Source organism: Dermacentor andersoni, chromosome 8 (genome assembly GCF_023375885.2).
Source record: "Dermacentor andersoni chromosome 8, qqDerAnde1_hic_scaffold, whole genome shotgun sequence".
Taxonomy (NCBI): Eukaryota; Metazoa; Arthropoda; class Arachnida; order Ixodida; family Ixodidae; genus Dermacentor; species Dermacentor andersoni.
In genome coordinates, this window is record NC_092821.1 from 122741986 (window position 1) to 122761274 (window position 19289).

Sequence of the window (19289 nt, forward strand, 5' to 3'; positions counted from 1 at the left end):
CGGCGGCATGTTGTCATTTCTTCCCCTTTTCATTGTTCTTTCCAACTAAAAAATGCAGTTAATTTTCCCTCTACTTTCTTTTGTTCCATTTTCTTTTTGGTTTATTATGCTTGTTAGTAACAAAATATTGACCCCCTTGGTTCCTTTCAGACTTCTCGCTAATAACAGGGGCAGCATCATTTTGGAACCCAACTGTGCAAATTACTGGTATCACTGCAGTGCTAAAAAAAAACGGTTTGCCTGCCTTGATGGCGTGCTGAGCACTGATCTGCCACCCGCTGTGCGCAGGTTCCGGGAGACCTTCTTGGAGCTTGGAGGTAGCGTCAACGGAAGCGAGGTTTTCCGGCGGTTCCTAGGTCGTGACCCATCTTCAGACTCTCTTCTAGTCGTGTATGGCTTGCAAGAGGAGCAGCAGCAGCAGCATATGAAAGATCAATCATAGTGTAGAACAATAAATATGTATTCTAGAAAAACATTTGCCGCTCTGTGAGTCAATTGGGAAAAAAAGGCTGCTAGTACTCTGCTGCACTCTGCCTTTGGTGCACAGTGGATGGCAGGGGAGAAGCCAGTGGAAAAGAATAAGAAAATGACATCATTGCTTCCCCACTTTAACATATTGCAGTGTGACCCACGTTGCTTCCATTCTTTTCACCCTTCGTCACTGGCTTGCCATTACAAGCTGCACTTTCCACTGCTATTGGGACAGGCACCATAGATCGGCACACTCATGAGTATACTCATTTCGAAGGCATCAGTGCGAGTGAGTGACAAAGGGTGTGAGTAGATGTGAGTATGAACATGAATGAGTGCGAGTTGTGGGGACACTCTACTCTCATGTCCCCACATGGCTCGCACATTTCCTGTAATCCGGCTTCGCTGCGTAGCTAAGTGCCGGTGGCGGTCGGTGTAACTGCAGAATAGCACGAGATGGCACGAGTGTTGCGCTGCTAACGCCACTTAACAGCGAGGTTACCTGCATCGTCGTTCCTTTGTACCAAGAACATGTTTCGGACCTCACAGAGTGGACACGAGTACGGACAAGAATAAGCACCAATGAGTCTGAATAGATGTGTGAACGTGAGTGAGGACCCATGAGTGTGAGTCAGAACCCGTGAGTGTAAGTGAGAACCAGTGAGTGTGAGTGACTACCTGTTGGTGCGAGTAGGTTCAAGATGTAATGTGAGTGCCGGTGACCACTACATAAGTGCCGGCGAGAGTAAGTAGACGGTATAACTGTGAGAAAATACACTTGACTCACTGATTCGACCCTGAAGAGACCGACAAAATTGATCAAATTGTCCAGTGGGTCGAATTAGACAAGACGCAGAAAAAAATGTCGGGACACACAACAGACTCTAAGGCACCCACCTGAGTCCAACGCCCGAACGCTTTCTGGGTGTTCAAAGTAGGAAACTAATGTAGAGATAACATTAAAACTCAATAAAGTAGAAGTCTACTCTACCCCAGACTTTTTAGCTAGGAAAATGGACAAGGGTCTAACATATGTTACACAATGGTGACCAGTTTTCTCAGCTTCGCCACAGCAGTGTCATGGAGAATTACGTGCTAAAACCACGATACAATTATGAGGCATGCCGTAGTTCGGGTCTCCGGATTAATTCTGACAGCCTGGGGTTCTTAAACATGCACCCAATGCACGGTACACAGGTGCTTTCTGCATTTTGGTCCCATCGAAATGCAGCCGCTGTGGCCGGGATTTGATCCCACACCCTCGGGCTTGAGCAGCGCAACACTAAAGCCACTACGCTACCACGGCAAGTATGCTACCAGTAAAGGGGTCACTGTTGGTCGTGTACGTGCGTGCTGACTGGTCAAGTTCGAATTGCCCACCGAAGGCCAATTTTATGGAAATAAAGTTTGGGCCCAATGATATGCATGGACACCGGGAGCTTCAGTAGGGATCGAATGAACTAAAAGATTGAATTTGTCGAGAGTTGAATTAATGAAAGTCTACTATGCCAGTTCTTGAGAGTAAACGAGAGTGTGAGAGTATGAACACAAGCGAGTACCGGTGGGTGAGTGGGTATCGTTGAGAGATGGTCAACACAAGTATGAACACTATTGGGTGCTGACAAGTGTGAGTAGACGCAAGTGTGACTGTGGGTAAATTCAGAAAGATGATGGTGAGTGAGTGAGCTTATACTGCCAATCTAAGACGCTGTTAAGAATGGCCAGCTGCAGTGCAAGTTTGCCAGCCATTTACGGCAGCGGTGGCAACCTCATCTTGGAATGCCGCCGCCAACCTCTAGCCACGGCGTGACTAAGTAGACTTTGTGTCGGGAACAATACGCACATCCTCCACTCTCCGTCGCTTCAGCTAGGATGCATTTGACGAAGCAGGCTTTGTGCTGAAACCGCCACCGTTACGCTCTAGCCTCGTCGCCGCTGTGACGGAATGAGTTCGGCGGGCCAACTATTGTTGCCAAACTCCCCAACGTGGACCTGATCTGCTACGGGTGGGGGATTTGCCATGGGAACGTTGTCTTAGGCTCCTTCCCACGCGCCGACCAAGACGCAAGACAATGTGCTACCCGGGCACGCTACCCGGGACAGCTCCGAGTTCTACGAAGCCCCTCCGACGTCAGCTCCGGACCATTGAACCTGTGTGTGTGTGTGTGTGCGTGTGTGTGAGTAACCCGTCCCGGGGAGAGGCGGCCTGTTTACAATGACTGGACGAACGTTTTTCCGTCCCCTTGGAATCAAGGGGGAGACTGAGTGCTTATAAGCCGCTGTTGTGCAGATACTCGACACACTTTCTTAAGCGGTCATGTTAGACTGAGACAATCTCTCAAGCAGTCGTGTTAGACTGACGTACTTTCTCTCGCAGTCATGCTAGACTGATGAACTGCATGTAAATACTGTAAATAAACCCTTATTCCTCGTTCTCTATGAGAAACAGTCCTTCCCTTCATCAACGTCCTCAGCGTGGATAAGTTGGACGACAGCATGGGCCAGCTACCTTCGAATTCATGCCAAACTCCAGTCTTGACTACGGATCACGAGTGATGGGATTGAGCCCCCAATCCTGACAACGCGCAGAGCAGGAATGACGTGTAATGAGGATGCATGTGCTATCCACTGCAGTTTGCTAGCGACATCAGTACTCGAAGACTTAACGAACGCACGTTGAAGTCGCTCTTACCAGCAGTAGCTGGCATTAGCTATGTTCCTAGCTTAGCATCTGCATTGTTTATACCAAACAACTGTAGCTGCAACGTTTGGCTACAGTTGCACAAAAGGCTGCTTCAGTTATCTGAGAAGCAGTATCCTTGTTTACGTGCACTTGTGTGCGTTGCACCATTTCTTAAAAATCTGAAAGGATGCAACCCACTAACCCTTTTTGTCTTATTGTAAAAGCATTACAGGGCTCACACTTTGCATGACACAAGAAATCAAACAGTTCTGTTGTAAATGTTTATTTTCCAAGCTCTTCGAACTCCCGACCCAAGGCCACTGACGTGGCTCCAGCAGTCCAGTTCATCTCTACAGAAGAACCTTGTTCCAATTCAGACGCTTGGAGTGGGGAATGTTGCCAAATGCCCCATTTGTATAGTACATTTTTCGTCAGTATTAATTATTTCTGCGTTTCCGTATTCAAAACGTATTATAAGAGAGGTCTACGGTGCATGCATAGCCTTCATTGCTCAAGATGGGTGAGGAGACTGCAGCTGGCATAGCTTTGGCCTTGCCAGGTTTGTGGAGGAAACGCGACCAGGTCTGGCTCTAGGAGGAGAATACACAGACGAGATGGGCCTCAGACTGGTGAAGGGATCTGTAGCTTGGTGGCTAGCTCGGCATAAGGACCTTTGTTTCCGGCCCTGCTGGCTCGCTTCTTGACAAATTCCAGACAGCGCACCTGAAACAAGTGAAGGTGTTGATTGGACGTTAAAGGCAAACTTAAAGTGGGCTTTCTTTCACAGTTTCTTCGCTGGGCAGTTTAATTTGTTGCATGAACACTAAAAGCTTTGCATTATAGTACATGCTTGTAGCTGATAGCTTCGGGCTGATATGAGGAAGCGACTACCCGAGCCTGAAAATTTTAGAAAAAAGGCCCCACTACGTTAAATAAACAAAATTATACTGCGGGGCTTGAGGACCCAAGACTGCACAGTAGATTATGATGCACATCGTAAATAAGAAAGGGGATGTGCAGTGGCATAGCTAGGTCATCTGGCAGCTGGGGCCCATAGGTCTTCTGTCAACCCCCTCTGGTGGTCAGGAAGGTGAGGATATCAAAAATTTGCAGGGAGGGAGTGGGTGATGTTTTAGCACACAGCTGCCTTGGACATCACGGCAGACGTCACGCTATCGTTAGTGCTTGCGTCACGCACCCACTAACATGCGTCACGCACGTTACGCACGCACGTCATGCTTGCGTTAGTGAAAAACTAGCGCAAGCAAAGCAAATCTTTCACTCCTGATGGGAAGCTAGCACTGACCGAGGCGCGGTGATCCAGGGCAGCATTTCGGTGGGCCAGGCTCCACAGACTGACCGCCAGGGAGAAGAGAGGGCGCCGCTCCAAGTTCGCCCCAATCACTATCCTCTGCAGAAGCTCCAGGGCCAATCGGGCTTGCCGCTCCACATGCTGCAACAGCAAGAAAGTCCAAACTATTCCAAATTGTACGCGTAAGGAAGACAAGATGCAGCAACTACTACACCTATCACAGGGTCGTACCCTTGATTGATCACTTAAGGAGATACTTTTACTTTTGCAAGAAGTTGCATATGGTGCTCACTGGAGCAATGGGCATCCTATCTGATGGTTGAGCCAATCAGCGTTGCCTGAAAGTGATGTCACTAAAAGCAATCGATCAAACATGCGGCCCACAGTTGACTTTTGTGCAATCTGACTCACACCGGTACTGCTTATTATCATTATTTTGTTATAGTACTTACCATCAGTGTTTCCATGTATGACAAGATCATACCTGGTTATTGCATTATGTTATATTACAATCACGGTTATGTAAGCTAGTTTTGTGTTAGGTAATCTGTTTGCTGCTACTATACTGAATTTTGTATGAGTTCTGGTTTGCTTACATGCAAATAGTGAGAACCTCAGGCCTGTAAACTAGCCTATGGCTATAGCTCCAATGATGTGCATTCTTGCAAAAGAAAAGAAATTTAAGTTTAATAAATTCAAATTCAAAATTCTGAAATGAACATTTGTGAAGAATGGGCAAGGAGGCAATGATAACGAGATTAGGAGAAGGTAAAACAATGTTGCAGAAGCAGGGCTGACAAGACACCCATGGCATCGAACTGTACCACTAGCTCTTTCAAATAAGCTGCTGGCAAATACAGCAATCCAGCTGGCTTTGGCATCCAGCTGAAGATTACCTTAATCCTAAGCACACTGGGGAAAGTGGCAAGGACTAACATCATCATGGTGTTGCCAGGACAGGAGCACCTACACTTCGACCATGGTAAGATTTACCTATTCAGTCAATCCTCGAATTATCCTTTGAAACTAGCAAAGGATTCCCTTAATGCAGTAGCTTCACATGCCATTCTTCATGATACCTACAGGCGAAGCGTGCCATGTTTTCAACTTGCTCAACGACTCAATGTGACAGAGTCAGGCACACTGCAAACTGATCGCCACGATGCCTGCATACTGGGTACTGCAGCTCGGAGCACCAGTGGGTGCATTCTTTCTTCAATGCAAACACCATGCGTGGGTTCTGAACCTAACAAACAACGCAATTTGCAAGACACATTGAAAGTTATCGAAAACTGACCTAAGAAAATCTGTGGCACTCACCCCGGATTCCCCGAGGGCACGCAGGTGTGCGAGCAGCTGGTCTAGCACGCTGGTGCATAGCTGCTCCAACTGTGCCCGGAACTTTGGGTCACCACCATACAGTGCATCGTTGGAGTCCACTGTAAGCTCAAGTGCACGGGGTGTTCAAGACGCACCAAAGCATCAGATAGTTTTAGCTTGCCTTGCAAACTTCTCACTGTTTGCGGTTTACCAAAGAGGCGAACGGCAGGCACAACACTGGCAGTGACACTGGCATAATTTACCAGAGAACAAGAAAAGCTAATGCTGCAATGACCTACCACATTCTACTCAACTGCTAGTGTAAATCATCATAATCAACAAAGCGACATAATCGTTAGCATGCAGTCCTACTATTATGATTTTCCTTCGACAAGAACACTCAAGCAACACAAATAATTTTCAAACACGTTGTAGTTAGACAAATCATCACAAGGTGTCTCTTCCAGCTTTGCTACTAATACCTGATGAGCTCAAGCAGGCTAGGGGACTATTTGTCATCACTCCGTTTCGAAAGGGATGCCAATAAAGATCATCAACATCATCATTTCCTGTCTAAGGCTCCGGTAAGTCAGTAATCCACAAACGGTAAGAAGACAAGCTAGCACACACTATTAGTCCACCAATCATTTCTGGTGCCCACGATTGCTTAACGCTGGCCCTTAAGGCAGATACCCAATGGGTGTTTTAGAGTTTACTTTTGACTGACCATGATTTCAATGTTACAGGCTCAATGCGACAGAATAATGTTGGCTTTTCATTGTGCATTTTCGCTCCTGCACAACGCATTGGTGACGAACATAATTTGAAGAAAACGTGGCCTCCAAGACTGCGTCACAGCACACAGTAGCAACAGCAGGATGCCAGCATTTAAGGCCATGCAGAACTGACGCACGTGCAAAGCTTTGCTACAGTCGACGGCACAGCTGCTTCATTAACAAAAATATCTGCTTTTTTTTTTTTTTTGCTACCATCACGGATGATACTACTTGCAATTTGCCCTCGATAAAACAGGCAAGCACTTCATCCAAACTTGATGTCAAACAAACTTTCTGCATTTCCAGCACAAGACACTCGGAATCGCTGCAACAAACAACTGCCCCGCATACAAAACACGAACCTCAGTAAGTGCCTGTCATCTTCTGCAGGATTGATTGTGCGGCCGCCAAGCATAAGCTCCCCGAGACCCTGCCTTTGAGACTTCTAACAGACAGTTTTGAACAGTGGTGTCCCCCCAAGCATCTGCCGGATGAGGCCAAGATTGTCCTGGACACGACACTGGTCTTTATCAACCAGGCAAGACACCCTTTTTCGACCAGGCAAGACACCAAGAGATTATCTGAATGCATTGCCCTGATCGCTATGAACCCAACTAACCCACCCCTCTGTCCATGGATGAGGCCAGTCAAGAGTGGACAACATAACTTATAAGTATTCAAGACGCTCCTAAAACTTCTTGTACAACAAATTGCACATTGCCGTCGGTCTTTCTTTTTTTAAATTAACTCAGACGTTATTACTCAAAATATTCAACCCAGATATGAAGTCTGGAGCATGGGGAACTGTACGAAAGTGGTTTGCTCATATCCACTTTCGAGAAATTTGACATTTCTTTGATCTAGACCTCTGTGGTCTAGACCTTGAAGTGTGTTTTGAATTCCTTGAGATTGCATGAAAATCCAGGATGCAGCAGCAACATGGCAATGCACTATGCATACTAGTTCCATCTTCATCTCTGTGTTTAGGCAATGAAATGCTGTTTTTTAATCATACCAAACATGACAAAATGGTTACTTCTTGCACATTCACAGAGATGCAGCTTTTGGCATCTAACCACGGCACAGGAGAATCTTGTTAATTCAAATTACAAGGGGAATGGAAATTCGTTAGAATAAAATAAAATAAAGGTTGAACTAAAGAGAGTCCCTTTAAATTTAGCATTCGATCAAATGCGGCTTGCAGCGCACAAAACCAAAGCTGTCGCTGGGCTCACATTGAAAGTCTTATCTTTCCTCCACCAGTGCGCGACAACATATGCCGGAGGAAGCCCAAGTTCCGTATAATTCCAAGTGCGATATTTGCTGTGGGCGTGAGGGAAAACGTATGATGGCGAGCCGAGAAGGATGGTAGCTTGATGTGCACCGTGCTTGTCCTTCCGCGTGCCCTATGTTGGAGATGACGTGATCGTATGTGCGGTAACATAATCATGCACACACTAAGGTCTCCTTTCTGCTCTTTTTAAGGCGGATGGGAAAGGAGGGCGCACATCACTCTGCTTGTTCCGGTTCAGTCTCGGCTTCCCACGCATCTTTCTTTTCTCGTCATTTTTACGACACATGACATTACAATACCAGGCAACGCATTGAACCTTCGTCTTTGGCTCGGGGTTGTCCGAAAAGCGGTCCATGGGAGTGCGAAATATTGTTTCAAATAACCATCGCACAGTTTTTAGAATTGTAATTTGCGCGTGTGCGGGAAGTTCCGGGACCAATAGAACAGTTGAAATTATCTGTCAATTTGAATGAAGAGATTTCAAGTTATCGAGATTTCACTGTATATAAATTTAAAAAGAAGACAACCTTTCACGTGATTATGTCCCGTGACTGTATTCGGGCCTCTAGAGAATAAATATGCCTGTCCCTCTTTCTCAATGCGAAATGCATTCTGCGAGAAATCTGAATGCAAACGAGGTGTCAATTTAGATGGAACAGCTATGCTTACTTGGCAATGTTACTTGTGCAGCATTTGGTGGGTAGCTCGCTTAATTATGTAGCAGTGGCATCATGTAGTAAGAAACAAAGCGCACTGCATGAACCGCGACACACCTTTGTCCAAGTGGTAGAGGTAGTGCTCCTGCCCTAGTGCCACGAGCAGGTTGAGCGCGTTGAGAAAGATGCGGGCCCGGCCGTCGCCCCCCGAGCTGGTCCACGTGGAGGCCGGCCGCTCGTGCAGCACCTGGAGCAGGCCCCGCAGCAGCCGCACCGGCTCGTGGTCCGGATGGTCCGGCACAATCAGCAGCGTCGACAGCAGGCTGCTTGCATAAGACACCAGGAAGGGCTCGGTGCTCGTTCGCTGTGCCACCGTGCCACCCCCTTCGGGCTCCACAAAGGGCGGCAGCTCTGGAAGGAGCTCGATGGCTGCTTGCAAGAAGGCATCACCTACAAAGTCATTCGTGTCATCGTCAGACTTTCGTATCCACTGCAGGACGAAGGCATCTCCCAGCGATCTTCAACATTACCCATACTTTATCTCGTGTTAAAAGCCAACTGCAACAAAATTTGACTTTGGCGTAAAATTGGTCCATAAAGGAGTAGCACACACTACTGCAGCGATCTCACCAAAGCTGCAGGTTTGATAATAGTCAAGTTGGCCCTTCTTGCCCCCTCTTCCTCAGAAAAAGTTTTTCAAGTTTGCTCATTAAAAATTAATTGGTGGTCACCTTGCGAGAGGCATTGGTTGAGATATGCTGTCTGTCCCGAGAGAAGGTAGAGCTCCAGCCGTGACTGTACACTGCTCAGGGACGGGATCGTGATGAAGCAATAGGCTGCACACGCCTGCAAGTGTGCACGGCAGTGAAGGCAAATGCGGTCAGCGAGACTAAACCCACCCACAAGGGCAGGCACGGCTTACCGACTCATTTTCCTGAAGATATACCACTCACATGTGGCGTTTACTGCACGTGGCACTTACCACATGTGACCAGCTCTTATTTATTAAGCGACATATTCTGTGCGTGCTTGTTTGCCAGTTGTAAATAACAAGCCCACGTGTAATGAACACATCACCTAAGTTCACGATACCTTTGTTCAAATATATTATTTACTTGCTGCATCGAACTGTTCTTACCACACGAACCAGTCGATTATGGCCAAGCTTGACCATACTTTATTGTAACACACAAATATTCTCCGACTGTTTCCAACCGTACTTTCGTCTCCTCCCTGCCGCAATACGCCATGCCTTATCATTCAAGTTGTTAGCAAGCATGCATGCAAAAAGCAAAAGAGGACCAAGAAAGAGCATCATACCCGAACAAAGGCAGCTGTCTTGCGGGTGTGGTGGCCCTTGACCACCTGACGAGTACGCATGGCCAGCAGGTTAACGTCCTGCGCAATTCAAGTCTTTCAATTCAATATTCCAACACTGGGGTTCTCAGTGACAAAGCCACAATCCGATGAAGAGGCGCACCATAGTGGGGGGAACTCCAGTATAATTTTGACTACCCGGGATTTTGTAATGTGCACCTAAATCTTAAGTACGCAAACGTTTTTTACATTTTGCCCCCATCGAAATGCGGCTGCCAAGTCCGGGACTGAACCCACGACCCCAAGCTTAGCGCCGTAACACCATCGCCACTAAGCTACCGTGACGGGTGCATGAAGAAGGTGGTGGGACACAAAGTTCTGTCACATGCATGCAGACCTTTCTGTACAAGGTCAGAGGTAGACACGTCTATACACATGGAAGACACAAACACTGCAGCATTTTCTCCGTAGGGTACCGTTTGGAAAAAAATCAGTAATCGTGAGACCTTAGTCTAACACCGTGGCAAAGAACACCCAACACAAGCATGCATACTGTAGTGTACCCGTACACTGGCCATCATACAAATGGAGGCAGAGCGCTAGCTGGTTGTCTCTTGTGCATGATTTCATCGCAAGAGCCCTGCCTACATTATCCATGTCATAACACAAGCAAACCGTGCTTGCATGCACCGTATGGGAAAAACGACAATGGTGCCACTGGTTGGGCCGACTGCCTTGCTGGAAAGCTAGCTTATGAAAAGGTTGTATCCTACAAATGAAAGAAGCGAGCCTAATCAGACTGCAGATGTGACAAAAATGGTGTTGCACATACTTGAGTGTACACAAGTACCGGCAATTACTCAGGAATGTATGATGATACGCATATAGACAGAGGACAGATTTGACTTGCAAATCAGGCGCAAATGATCATGCTCACTACTAGTATCACTGCAAGGAGAGTGTTGCTTGCCTTCTGGGGCACAAGTTTGAGCCCGATGAAGAGTTAGACTTTTAACTCACACACTTTTTTTCAGTATCCTGATTTCTTCAGCACCATTACAATGTGACAGTGTCGTAAGATTTTTGGTCGATGCCATTTCGCAGAAGGCAGTCCACTCAAGTTGAATTTCTCCAAGCTGAGAAAAACAAGCACCTGCACCAGCTGCACGAGCACGGGGTCGAGCGCACTGAACGCGGCCCGGGCGTCTACATAAAAGGCCAGCTGCTGCTCGAAGTCGCGCCCAAAGCCGACCCGCTGCAGGAAGCCGCACAACAGCTGTCCGATGTGACGACGCTCGTCCTCCAGGGCGAGTGCGTTCAGCGAGGCATGCAGGGCCTGCCCGACATGCATCAGCGCGTGCAGGACCAGGGGGTCGCGGGTGGGCTCTCGCTGCTGGGCTAGGAAGGCGGCCATGACGGCCTTGCAGCCCCGGACCCGGGCGTCTCCCTCGCGAGGCAGCAGGTCCAACAGGGGCAGGAAGTGCTCCATGGCGCAGAGCCGGCCGAAGTCTGTGACGTGCTGCAGCAGCCGCTCGACAATGCGCGCCAGCTGCTGAGGGTGCTGCTCGTACGCTCGGTCGGGCATCAGGTGACGCACCAGGGCACCCAGCAGGATATCCACCTCACGCACCTGTGCGCACGGCAGGGTGTTGACTGTCAGAGGGAGCTCACAAGTATAGGGACAGTATTCTCAGTCGTTCACTTACGGCGATCCAGTCACTTTCGCATGGCCAGGACCAGACATGTCGCCCATAAATGTCAACGCATCCGATGCTAGTCACACTTCGTTATGGCAAGGATTTCGTTATGTTGAAATTCGTTGTATCAAGGTTTAACTGCAGCTGTTTCTGTCCGTCATACTTGTGACTGACTGCAAACAGTGCCAGAGAATACGAAGGACAAATAAGAAGACCTAGACAATTACAAGGCACCTTGTCACCACAAGGCGCCCAGTCAGGCAGTGGTGAGATTTCAGAACATTGAACTCGCAGATATACACACTTCATTATGCTGAGCTAAACATGAAGTTACGAAAAGTTAAGTGCTGCATTACATTGATGATTTTATTATACCAAAGTTTATTACATTGAGATTCGACTGTATTCCAATCTACTCCACCGATTCGACTTTGCGTAAAAGTGCCAAGAGGCACCCAAGCTTTTCCAAGCCGAATGACCAGCAAGAGCGCCAAGTAACCAACAAAACAGAATTTAAAAAGACTGTGCGCTCTCACCGTGAAGTGCTTGCAGGGGAACTCGATCCACACCTCGACGCAGCTCAGATAGTCCTGCAACGAAACACCCCTATTGTCAACACACAGCAGCAATAGCACAGATGGCTGCAAGTTCAAGGAGCCATGCCACCTCACTGCAGTTCCAATCAACACTTCTAGGTTACTATCAGTTTCTCAATTACTGTGCCATGAGTGACCTTTTCTTGCCTTTCATGCCCATCAGGAAACAAAGTGTGAACTTTGCTTCCCGGTTGGCCCATACAGACAACTTAAAGGGGTGCGGCAATGCCTCCAAGATCACAGCATAGAATTTGCTACAATATAAGCCGATGAGAACATTTGTGGTGCCACCTTTGCTGATGATTCATGCAAACTAAATCATGCTCAGAACGAGCCATATTTAAATGTGACGTCCTATTGAAAAATTAAAAATCGGTGAGGCATTTTACAATGAAATGTAGGTAATCTGTGTTCAGTTTCAAAGCTACTCTGCGAGTGGTTACAAGGTTGACTGCTGGACTCAAGGCAGTGTTCCAGTAACACAGCTAGCACTCTGAAGCTTAGTACATACATAACATCCATCCTGTAGCAGGCATCTATTTTTGATAGCAGAACTTGTTTTCAGTGCAAAACTTTGGCATACCCAATGTATTCTTAGGCATGAAGTCATCACTTGCATCCTCTGGCACCACCGACTACACAAGTTGGCTTTGAGCAATGATGGACGCCATCGTTCCGCCAGCTCTTCGCTCAATAAAAACAAAGATTCTAAAGATAAACCAATCAGCCCCATTGAACACACTCTTCACTCAACTTGTCGGAACACGTCTGTCAGCCCGCACCTTAGTGACTGCACATGCGTCTTCTTACACCACAATGCAGCTTGTCCTGCGCTACAACTGCCCTATGACGGCCAGTTCAAGGTCCTAAGCCACACACCGAAGCACTTCACCAATTTGATTAACAGACAGGAAGACAACGTGTCCACTGACCATCCTAAAAGGGTTCATCTGGACAACGGCTCGGAAACCCCTACACTACCACTGACCCCTTCCAAACCGTGCCTTAGCATCGTAGAGTGTGCTTCACGAGGGAAGAAGCCTACATTTTCTCAGTTGTCCCTACTCAGCAGCCTCACAACTTCCTCATCAGGGGTAGGGCGCCTATTGTCTAGGCGCGTTGGCTTCAGTGACAAATACAACGCAGACAGCGTGCACACTTTGTGTGTGCCGTTCTCTTGAGTGCCATGTTTGACAGTGATAGTCCACAATTTGTGAGTAACTGCAGTTTTCGTGAAGCGATGTACAGTTGCAGTCACATCTAGCGGGAACATGGAAGCCCGTGGCATCGCTCTGTGGAGTGCCCCACCACCGGCGCCTCATGAAGTCTTGCGGAGCAGGCGCAATCAAAGCGATTGCTGAAAACCCCGGCAAGTCGTCTGCTATGTTGAGTCGTCGGCCAATACTTCAGAAGGCGCTAATAGCAGCACTCCGCAGAGTGCTGCCATGGGTTCTTGTGCTCCCGCTAGCAGTGGCAGCACATGTAAATACTCCGAATACTTCAACTATGTATCGTGATTGATTGCATCGTTCAACTTCGTACGATCAGCCTATCTGTATGTCTAGGTAGCCGACTAATCTGAACTTTGCTATCTTTGGAGGGAGGAAATCTCCGTATACCTGTCAGTACAGACCCTACAACAGTGGCTTCCAATTTTTTGACAGGGCCAATACACTTTAGTTGGTCCACATCAATAATCAAGTGATGATGGCAGGCAATGATGCCGGCGAAAGCTGCAGAAAAACCTCGGCACAGGCCTGGCAGCAGTAGGTTCAGTCACGCACATAATGGCTTCAAAACTTCTGACAAAAACCATGCAAGGACGGTTGGTTTTGTGTCAGTAAGGGAATGATAACGGGCATTGTCACACAGGCCAGTGCCTGCGACAGGACTCACGGCAGGACTGCGCAGCTTGGCAATGGCCTTCCATGCCTGGTTGAGCACTTGTACGCGCTGGTCCTCGGGTGGGTCGGCCAACACCAGGCACAGCCCCAGCGTGCGCAGCAGCACATGCTGGCAACATGAAAGGAAGGCACAGTTAAAAGGCCAGATGGGACGAAATTCCACATTGGCTGCATTAGTCACAAATCAACAGTACATACTATTCAAACAATCTTGGCAAAGCTGCAGGGCTGGTAAAAATCTCGTTTTCTTATCGGCAACCTTTAAGTAGCACCTAGGCGGACGACGCAAGTCGTAGCGGTCGGCGCTCCACGAGCAGCTGTGGGTGCTGTTTAAGGGCAAGTTATACTCGAACGTAATACATGCGCACATCAGACTCGGCGACATCACAGTGGTGAACAACTGACTTCTATACTCCAGCGATACAACGCAGCTGGCATAACTGGCACTGTCAGGCAGGCTCTAAGGTCACTGACGCGTGGATAGCTCTTTCCTTATTTTTCATTTGGCTGCGCCAGGCGACATCAGCCAGGCAACTCGGCATTCCTTGCGCGGAGCTGGAAAGAGTGGCCCAGCGAAAGCGCATGCCCGGAGGTGTGGCTCTCTGCGTATGTGCGACAATTTCTGTGGCAAAATGTGCAGCCGGTGCAATTGCAGCTGGTTGTAGGGTACAATTTTCGCGCCATCGCTGCCGCTGTGTAGCCAGCTTTGGTCGGTGTAGTTCGGCGAGCAGAAAACGCTGGAGTATAACTTGCCCATTAACCTCGTAGATCATCCTAAGCAGCCATGCTGGTTCTCAATGCGCTTGGTCATGCGTCACTTCCATCAAGTGGTAATGGCAGTGTTTTGTTCAGTTTCGGAATCAAAAGTGTATATTTTTGCTAGCTTTCCGTAGCACATTCAACACATCCCTAACACATCCGTAACACATCCACCTATATCTAAAACATAAAATTTTGCATGGAGGCTCTTCTATATCTACACTATTTAACTTAAGCTAGGCTTTTTACACAGTCCAACATTTCGTTACAGTTGGCCTTTAAAGGTCATTCACACAAGCGATTCACGGAGGTCGCAGGAGCATGTTGGATGCAATGTGACCGGTCCCAAGCAGTTGCTTTGGTTGAAAAGAGGCTGTTATGGGTCAGTCCCTCACTGCTCAATTTTTCAGTCACGCAACTGCAGTCGCAAACCCTCTCAACCAATCAACGATGCAAGAGCAGGACGTATGTATATGCGGATGCTTATTTTGCTTGGTGATGGTGGTGATAGTGAACAGCATCAATCGCAAAACATTTTGGTGCAGCATCAATGCAAATATGGGTCACCACAAGTCACTCCAAGGTCGCCAGTCATGGTCGGTCACACAACCTTTGTTAATCACCAGTGTGAATTCGCCCCAACCCACTTGTGCATGACCCCGAGACTGGGATTATTACACATTCACAATAAAGAGCCTAGCACAAAAGCCAATGTCCAAGAATGCTAGCTCTTTCATCATGGATCACCTTCGAATAACCTAACTTGTTCTTTCTGTATGTCGTAGATACATAATGCAAGCATCCAGTGACAGTTTGAAACAAAGCCAAATCAAATCAAATTACGGGGGTTAACATTGCAAAACAACATGCTGGCTATGAAAGATATTGTAGCAGAATTTATTTTAATTTCGACTGCCTGGGGTCTGTTAAAGTGCATCAAGTCTATGTACACCAGTGTTATTGCATCCCGCCTCAATAAAAATGCAGCTGCTACTGCGCTAATGCTGACCTGCTGCTGTGCTACTGAGGTAATCGTAGCAGGCCCGGATATTTCACCACAGATCTCTTCTAAACAACCTAGCATTTAATTTTGTCATTCTTCCCGAATGTCATAGACACAACATGCGAGCACTCAGTCACAGTTTGAGCAAAGCCAAGCTGCTGTTAATTGTTTATCTACAGATATGCATGTCCAGCTTACATGCTTTGGTCATCGCCTTGCTGGCAAAGTCAGACGCTCTTGAGCACTGTGCAGGTAATCCTACTTTGGCAGGAGCATGCAGAATGCATGGACATGTAGAACAGGCCTCAACACACTACTACGGACAATGAGAACAAGCCCGTCTCTCATTCTCAGAAACGAGCAGCGGTGCTCACACACACCTTGGGGAACGAGGCGTCATCGCAGTCCCTCATGAGGCTGACGAACTCAAGGGCCCGATTGGCCACAAACTCGGGCCGGAAGGCAGTCATGATGGAGTTGAGCAGCAGGGCACTGTTGCACTGCGCCTTGCAGCGTGCCAGCACCTGGTCCAGCAGATCCTCAGAGGCCCCGTGGGCAACGCACTGCAGGATCCAGTCCAGCGCTGGGCAGTACAGCGTCAGGTAGGTGGAGAGGTCCAGCTTCTGCTGCCTCAGCAGCTGCTGCACTACCGGGCGCTCGAGCTGTGCAGGGAAGCACAAGGAAGCAGTGTCTTGCATGTGGTGGTGCAGAGAGCGACTGCTGGACGAGGCGCACAGTGGAGTAAAGGACCATTTGATGTGATGACAGATGAAATATGCCTAATGGCAAAGCTAGTGGAACACAACATTCTCATGACAGCCCCCGAAACTGGCCCTATCAGAGCTGTACATCCCTTCGGGGGTACAGTTTGGTGAATGGGCGGAGTCAATGAACAATACAGAGGGCACCAAGGGGTGGGACTGCCCAAAGTCATTTTGGAGCAATTTTTGAAGCAAGTAAAATTTCGTTCTAGAGCAGGTTAGAGCAATTTGGAGCAGGCCAATATGAATTTTCGTGGAGTAATGGCAGATGGAATATGGCAGTACACTTCGAAACCACGATGAAATACAGAACAAACCAACACGAAGCATGTAGCAAAAGCGCGCTTTGTATCTATAGTATACTAGAATATAGCAGAGTGGGTCGAGCGGCAGCACGGCACATGCTTTCCTGTAAAGCCGAAAAGATTCGTGCACTACGATTTAAACATATACCCGCGCCGATGCTCAGGATTATAGCAGAAAATGTTCTCAAACTGTGCGGTCCAATCAACGCGGCAACATAATTTCAGGGTCACTATATGTCACCGCAGACCCACAGAGCCGCAATCAACCCTGGGCTCGTTTAACATAAAACTACTGTAATCTGTTTCTACTGCGATAGCAATTATATGCACACTCCATGAGCATTTCTGCCGTCATCGTCGCCGTCACCGTGTTGTTTTGTATAAAGTCCAGGGCCAATAACATTGTCGCCGCACGCCATATGCTTTATGTGTGAGTGAAAGCGTGTGAGGGTGAGTCGACAATTGCTGCTCAATCTCGCATGCGTAAGGGAGCAAAGTGGGGAGCAAGCACACCGTCTTTCGTCGCGCAGAAGGCAATGGGCAGAGGGGACAAGGTAGGGGTTCAACTGCGGCGGCTGCTGCGTATGGCGCGGCCTATCTAGACAGCAACCTGTGATGGAAACACAGTGCAAGTGCTGAGAGCTTCGTGTGCGCTGTATTTTCGCCACTTAGTTCGTGTCGGAGCGAGGCAACACGAAGGTCAATTCATTCGCTGCTGCTGCTGCTGCCATGCTTCCTCACTCCAGCGTTTTAAAAGCGAGTTCTTGCGGTCATCGAATGAGATGTGTTCATGTTTGCTTGTGCGCACGTCGCACCATACTTGTTAATTTAGACGCCCGCTCTCTGAACCCGCTGCAGCTTGCGTCTTCCTAATATCTAGATCACTTGCAGCACCTTCAGCCTACTTTTCGTTGTTTTGCCCCTCAGCTATATTGCCACACCGCTCGGTTCACTCAACCGTATTATAGCACACTCTAAATACAGTCGCCCTGGCCACGCCAACAGCAGTGACAACAGCCGAGCGTGGCAGCAAAGCATGCCGGAAACTAGCCGGAAGCACGGAAAAGTCTAGTGCTACAAGCGCGCAAATTATGAGAAACTGCACAAGAGGCTCCATCGCACCGTGTGCAGAATTCGAATGGCTGCACTCTTTTTCGGAGGATGAACCCGCTCGCTGTTCGTAGCCACTGCCGGAGCATACGTGCCGAAGCCTTTCCGGTGCAGTGTGGTGCAATCTCAGTCAATTTTCTGTGTTTGCGACAGTTTGACACAGAAATGTGTGCTTGCATCAAAATGGCACAACTGGTGCAATTGTGCCAACTGTGACTGGGCACCCTAAGTGCAAAGAAGCACTATATTAAGCAGATGCAGAGGTTGCGATGGGTTGCTGGCTTAGCCCTTCACAAATGTCTGAAATAAACTGTTTCTATTAAAAAACATTTTTTTTTTTTTTTTTTGAAGTCTGCTTTTTGAGAAGTCTGATGAACTGAGTGCATAGCACAGTTTCATAGCTAGCACTGCATGCACCAGAAGGTGGTATGGGTACTGGTGAGCTACACGTCAAACTTGGGACTGCCAGCTTGTTTTAACTGTCTGGCACAGCCTTGTTTGGGAAATCTCGTGTATTATGGTTAAACAGTCCTTGTCGTGTTTCTTAAGCTTCGGGAGGCTTAGCTTATAGCTTTGAGCCACATGGACCCATGGACTATTATGGCACCGTTTTTCTGTCAGAAGCGTTGGCTGTTAACGCGTTAAGGTGCCTTCCTGCTTGTGCAATGTCCACACAAGATGGCATCTACTGGCACTGAAGCTGCAAGTTTGGCTGAATGCAGCTTTTATGGATCTAAATTCAATTCAATTTAATATTGCCTTCACATACACACATCAGATTTTTGTTGCTGTTAGCCAAACCACAAGACATTTGGCGTGGCAGTGAACTTTCAGTGAACTACTGAACTTTTTGTGGCAGCTAGCATCATAGCAGAGAACAGAAAGGTCCAGCCCAGCAAAGCGCCTTCAGCCTGCCTACGATGTGCACCATTTTTACTGTCGGTAACATGGTAACACTGCGTAACTGTGGGCAAAGGATGTGTACCACCACTATTGCCCATAGACCAACTCATTTCCTAATCAGCAACGATAAACACCGATTGGCAGCAGCTAGCCAAGGCAACTCCAAATCATGGCCTTCTGGGCAATACACTGGAACCGTCCATCTTTTTTTTTTTTTTTCATTCTGTACGCTCTTACAGCAAAGAATGTATAGCCTCAGAGATTTCACACTGCCTTGTGTTTTAAACACGATGCCTCAGTGGAGCAGCTGCATTTGGAAAACTGCTTCTCAACCTCTCACCTGAGGATAGGTGAGAAGGAACTGCCAGAAATTCTCGAGGACATGCTCGTGGACCTCCGGGGCAACCGACATGCCAACCTGA

At 47.9% G+C, this 19289-nt stretch overlaps 2 protein-coding genes across 2 annotated transcripts in view; one reads left to right on the forward strand and one right to left on the reverse strand.

Moving 5' to 3' along the window:
- LOC126529031 (uncharacterized) overlaps window positions 1–475 on the forward strand; it is a 28136-nt gene extending 27661 nt beyond the window's left edge. The window contains exon 15 of the mRNA XM_050176636.3: window positions 289–475. Coding sequence (XP_050032593.2) covers window positions 289–442 — 154 coding nt within the window. The 3' untranslated portion in view covers window positions 443–475. The remainder of the gene's footprint in view (window positions 1–288) is intronic.
- A 2946-nt stretch (window positions 476–3421) lies between these two features.
- LOC126529027 (VPS35 endosomal protein-sorting factor-like) overlaps window positions 3422–19289 on the reverse strand; it is a 32318-nt gene continuing 16450 nt past the window's right edge. Inside the window, exons 11-21 of the mRNA XM_050176631.3 lie at window positions 19208–19285; window positions 16169–16450; window positions 14019–14135; window positions 12063–12116; window positions 10983–11459; window positions 9833–9910; window positions 9244–9358; window positions 8630–8962; window positions 5787–5905; window positions 4461–4607; window positions 3422–3877 (exon numbers count right to left, since the gene is read on the reverse strand). Coding sequence (XP_050032588.1) covers window positions 3776–3877; window positions 4461–4607; window positions 5787–5905; window positions 8630–8962; window positions 9244–9358; window positions 9833–9910; window positions 10983–11459; window positions 12063–12116; window positions 14019–14135; window positions 16169–16450; window positions 19208–19285 — 1902 coding nt within the window. The 3' untranslated portion in view covers window positions 3422–3775. The remainder of the gene's footprint in view (window positions 3878–4460; window positions 4608–5786; window positions 5906–8629; window positions 8963–9243; window positions 9359–9832; window positions 9911–10982; window positions 11460–12062; window positions 12117–14018; window positions 14136–16168; window positions 16451–19207; window positions 19286–19289) is intronic.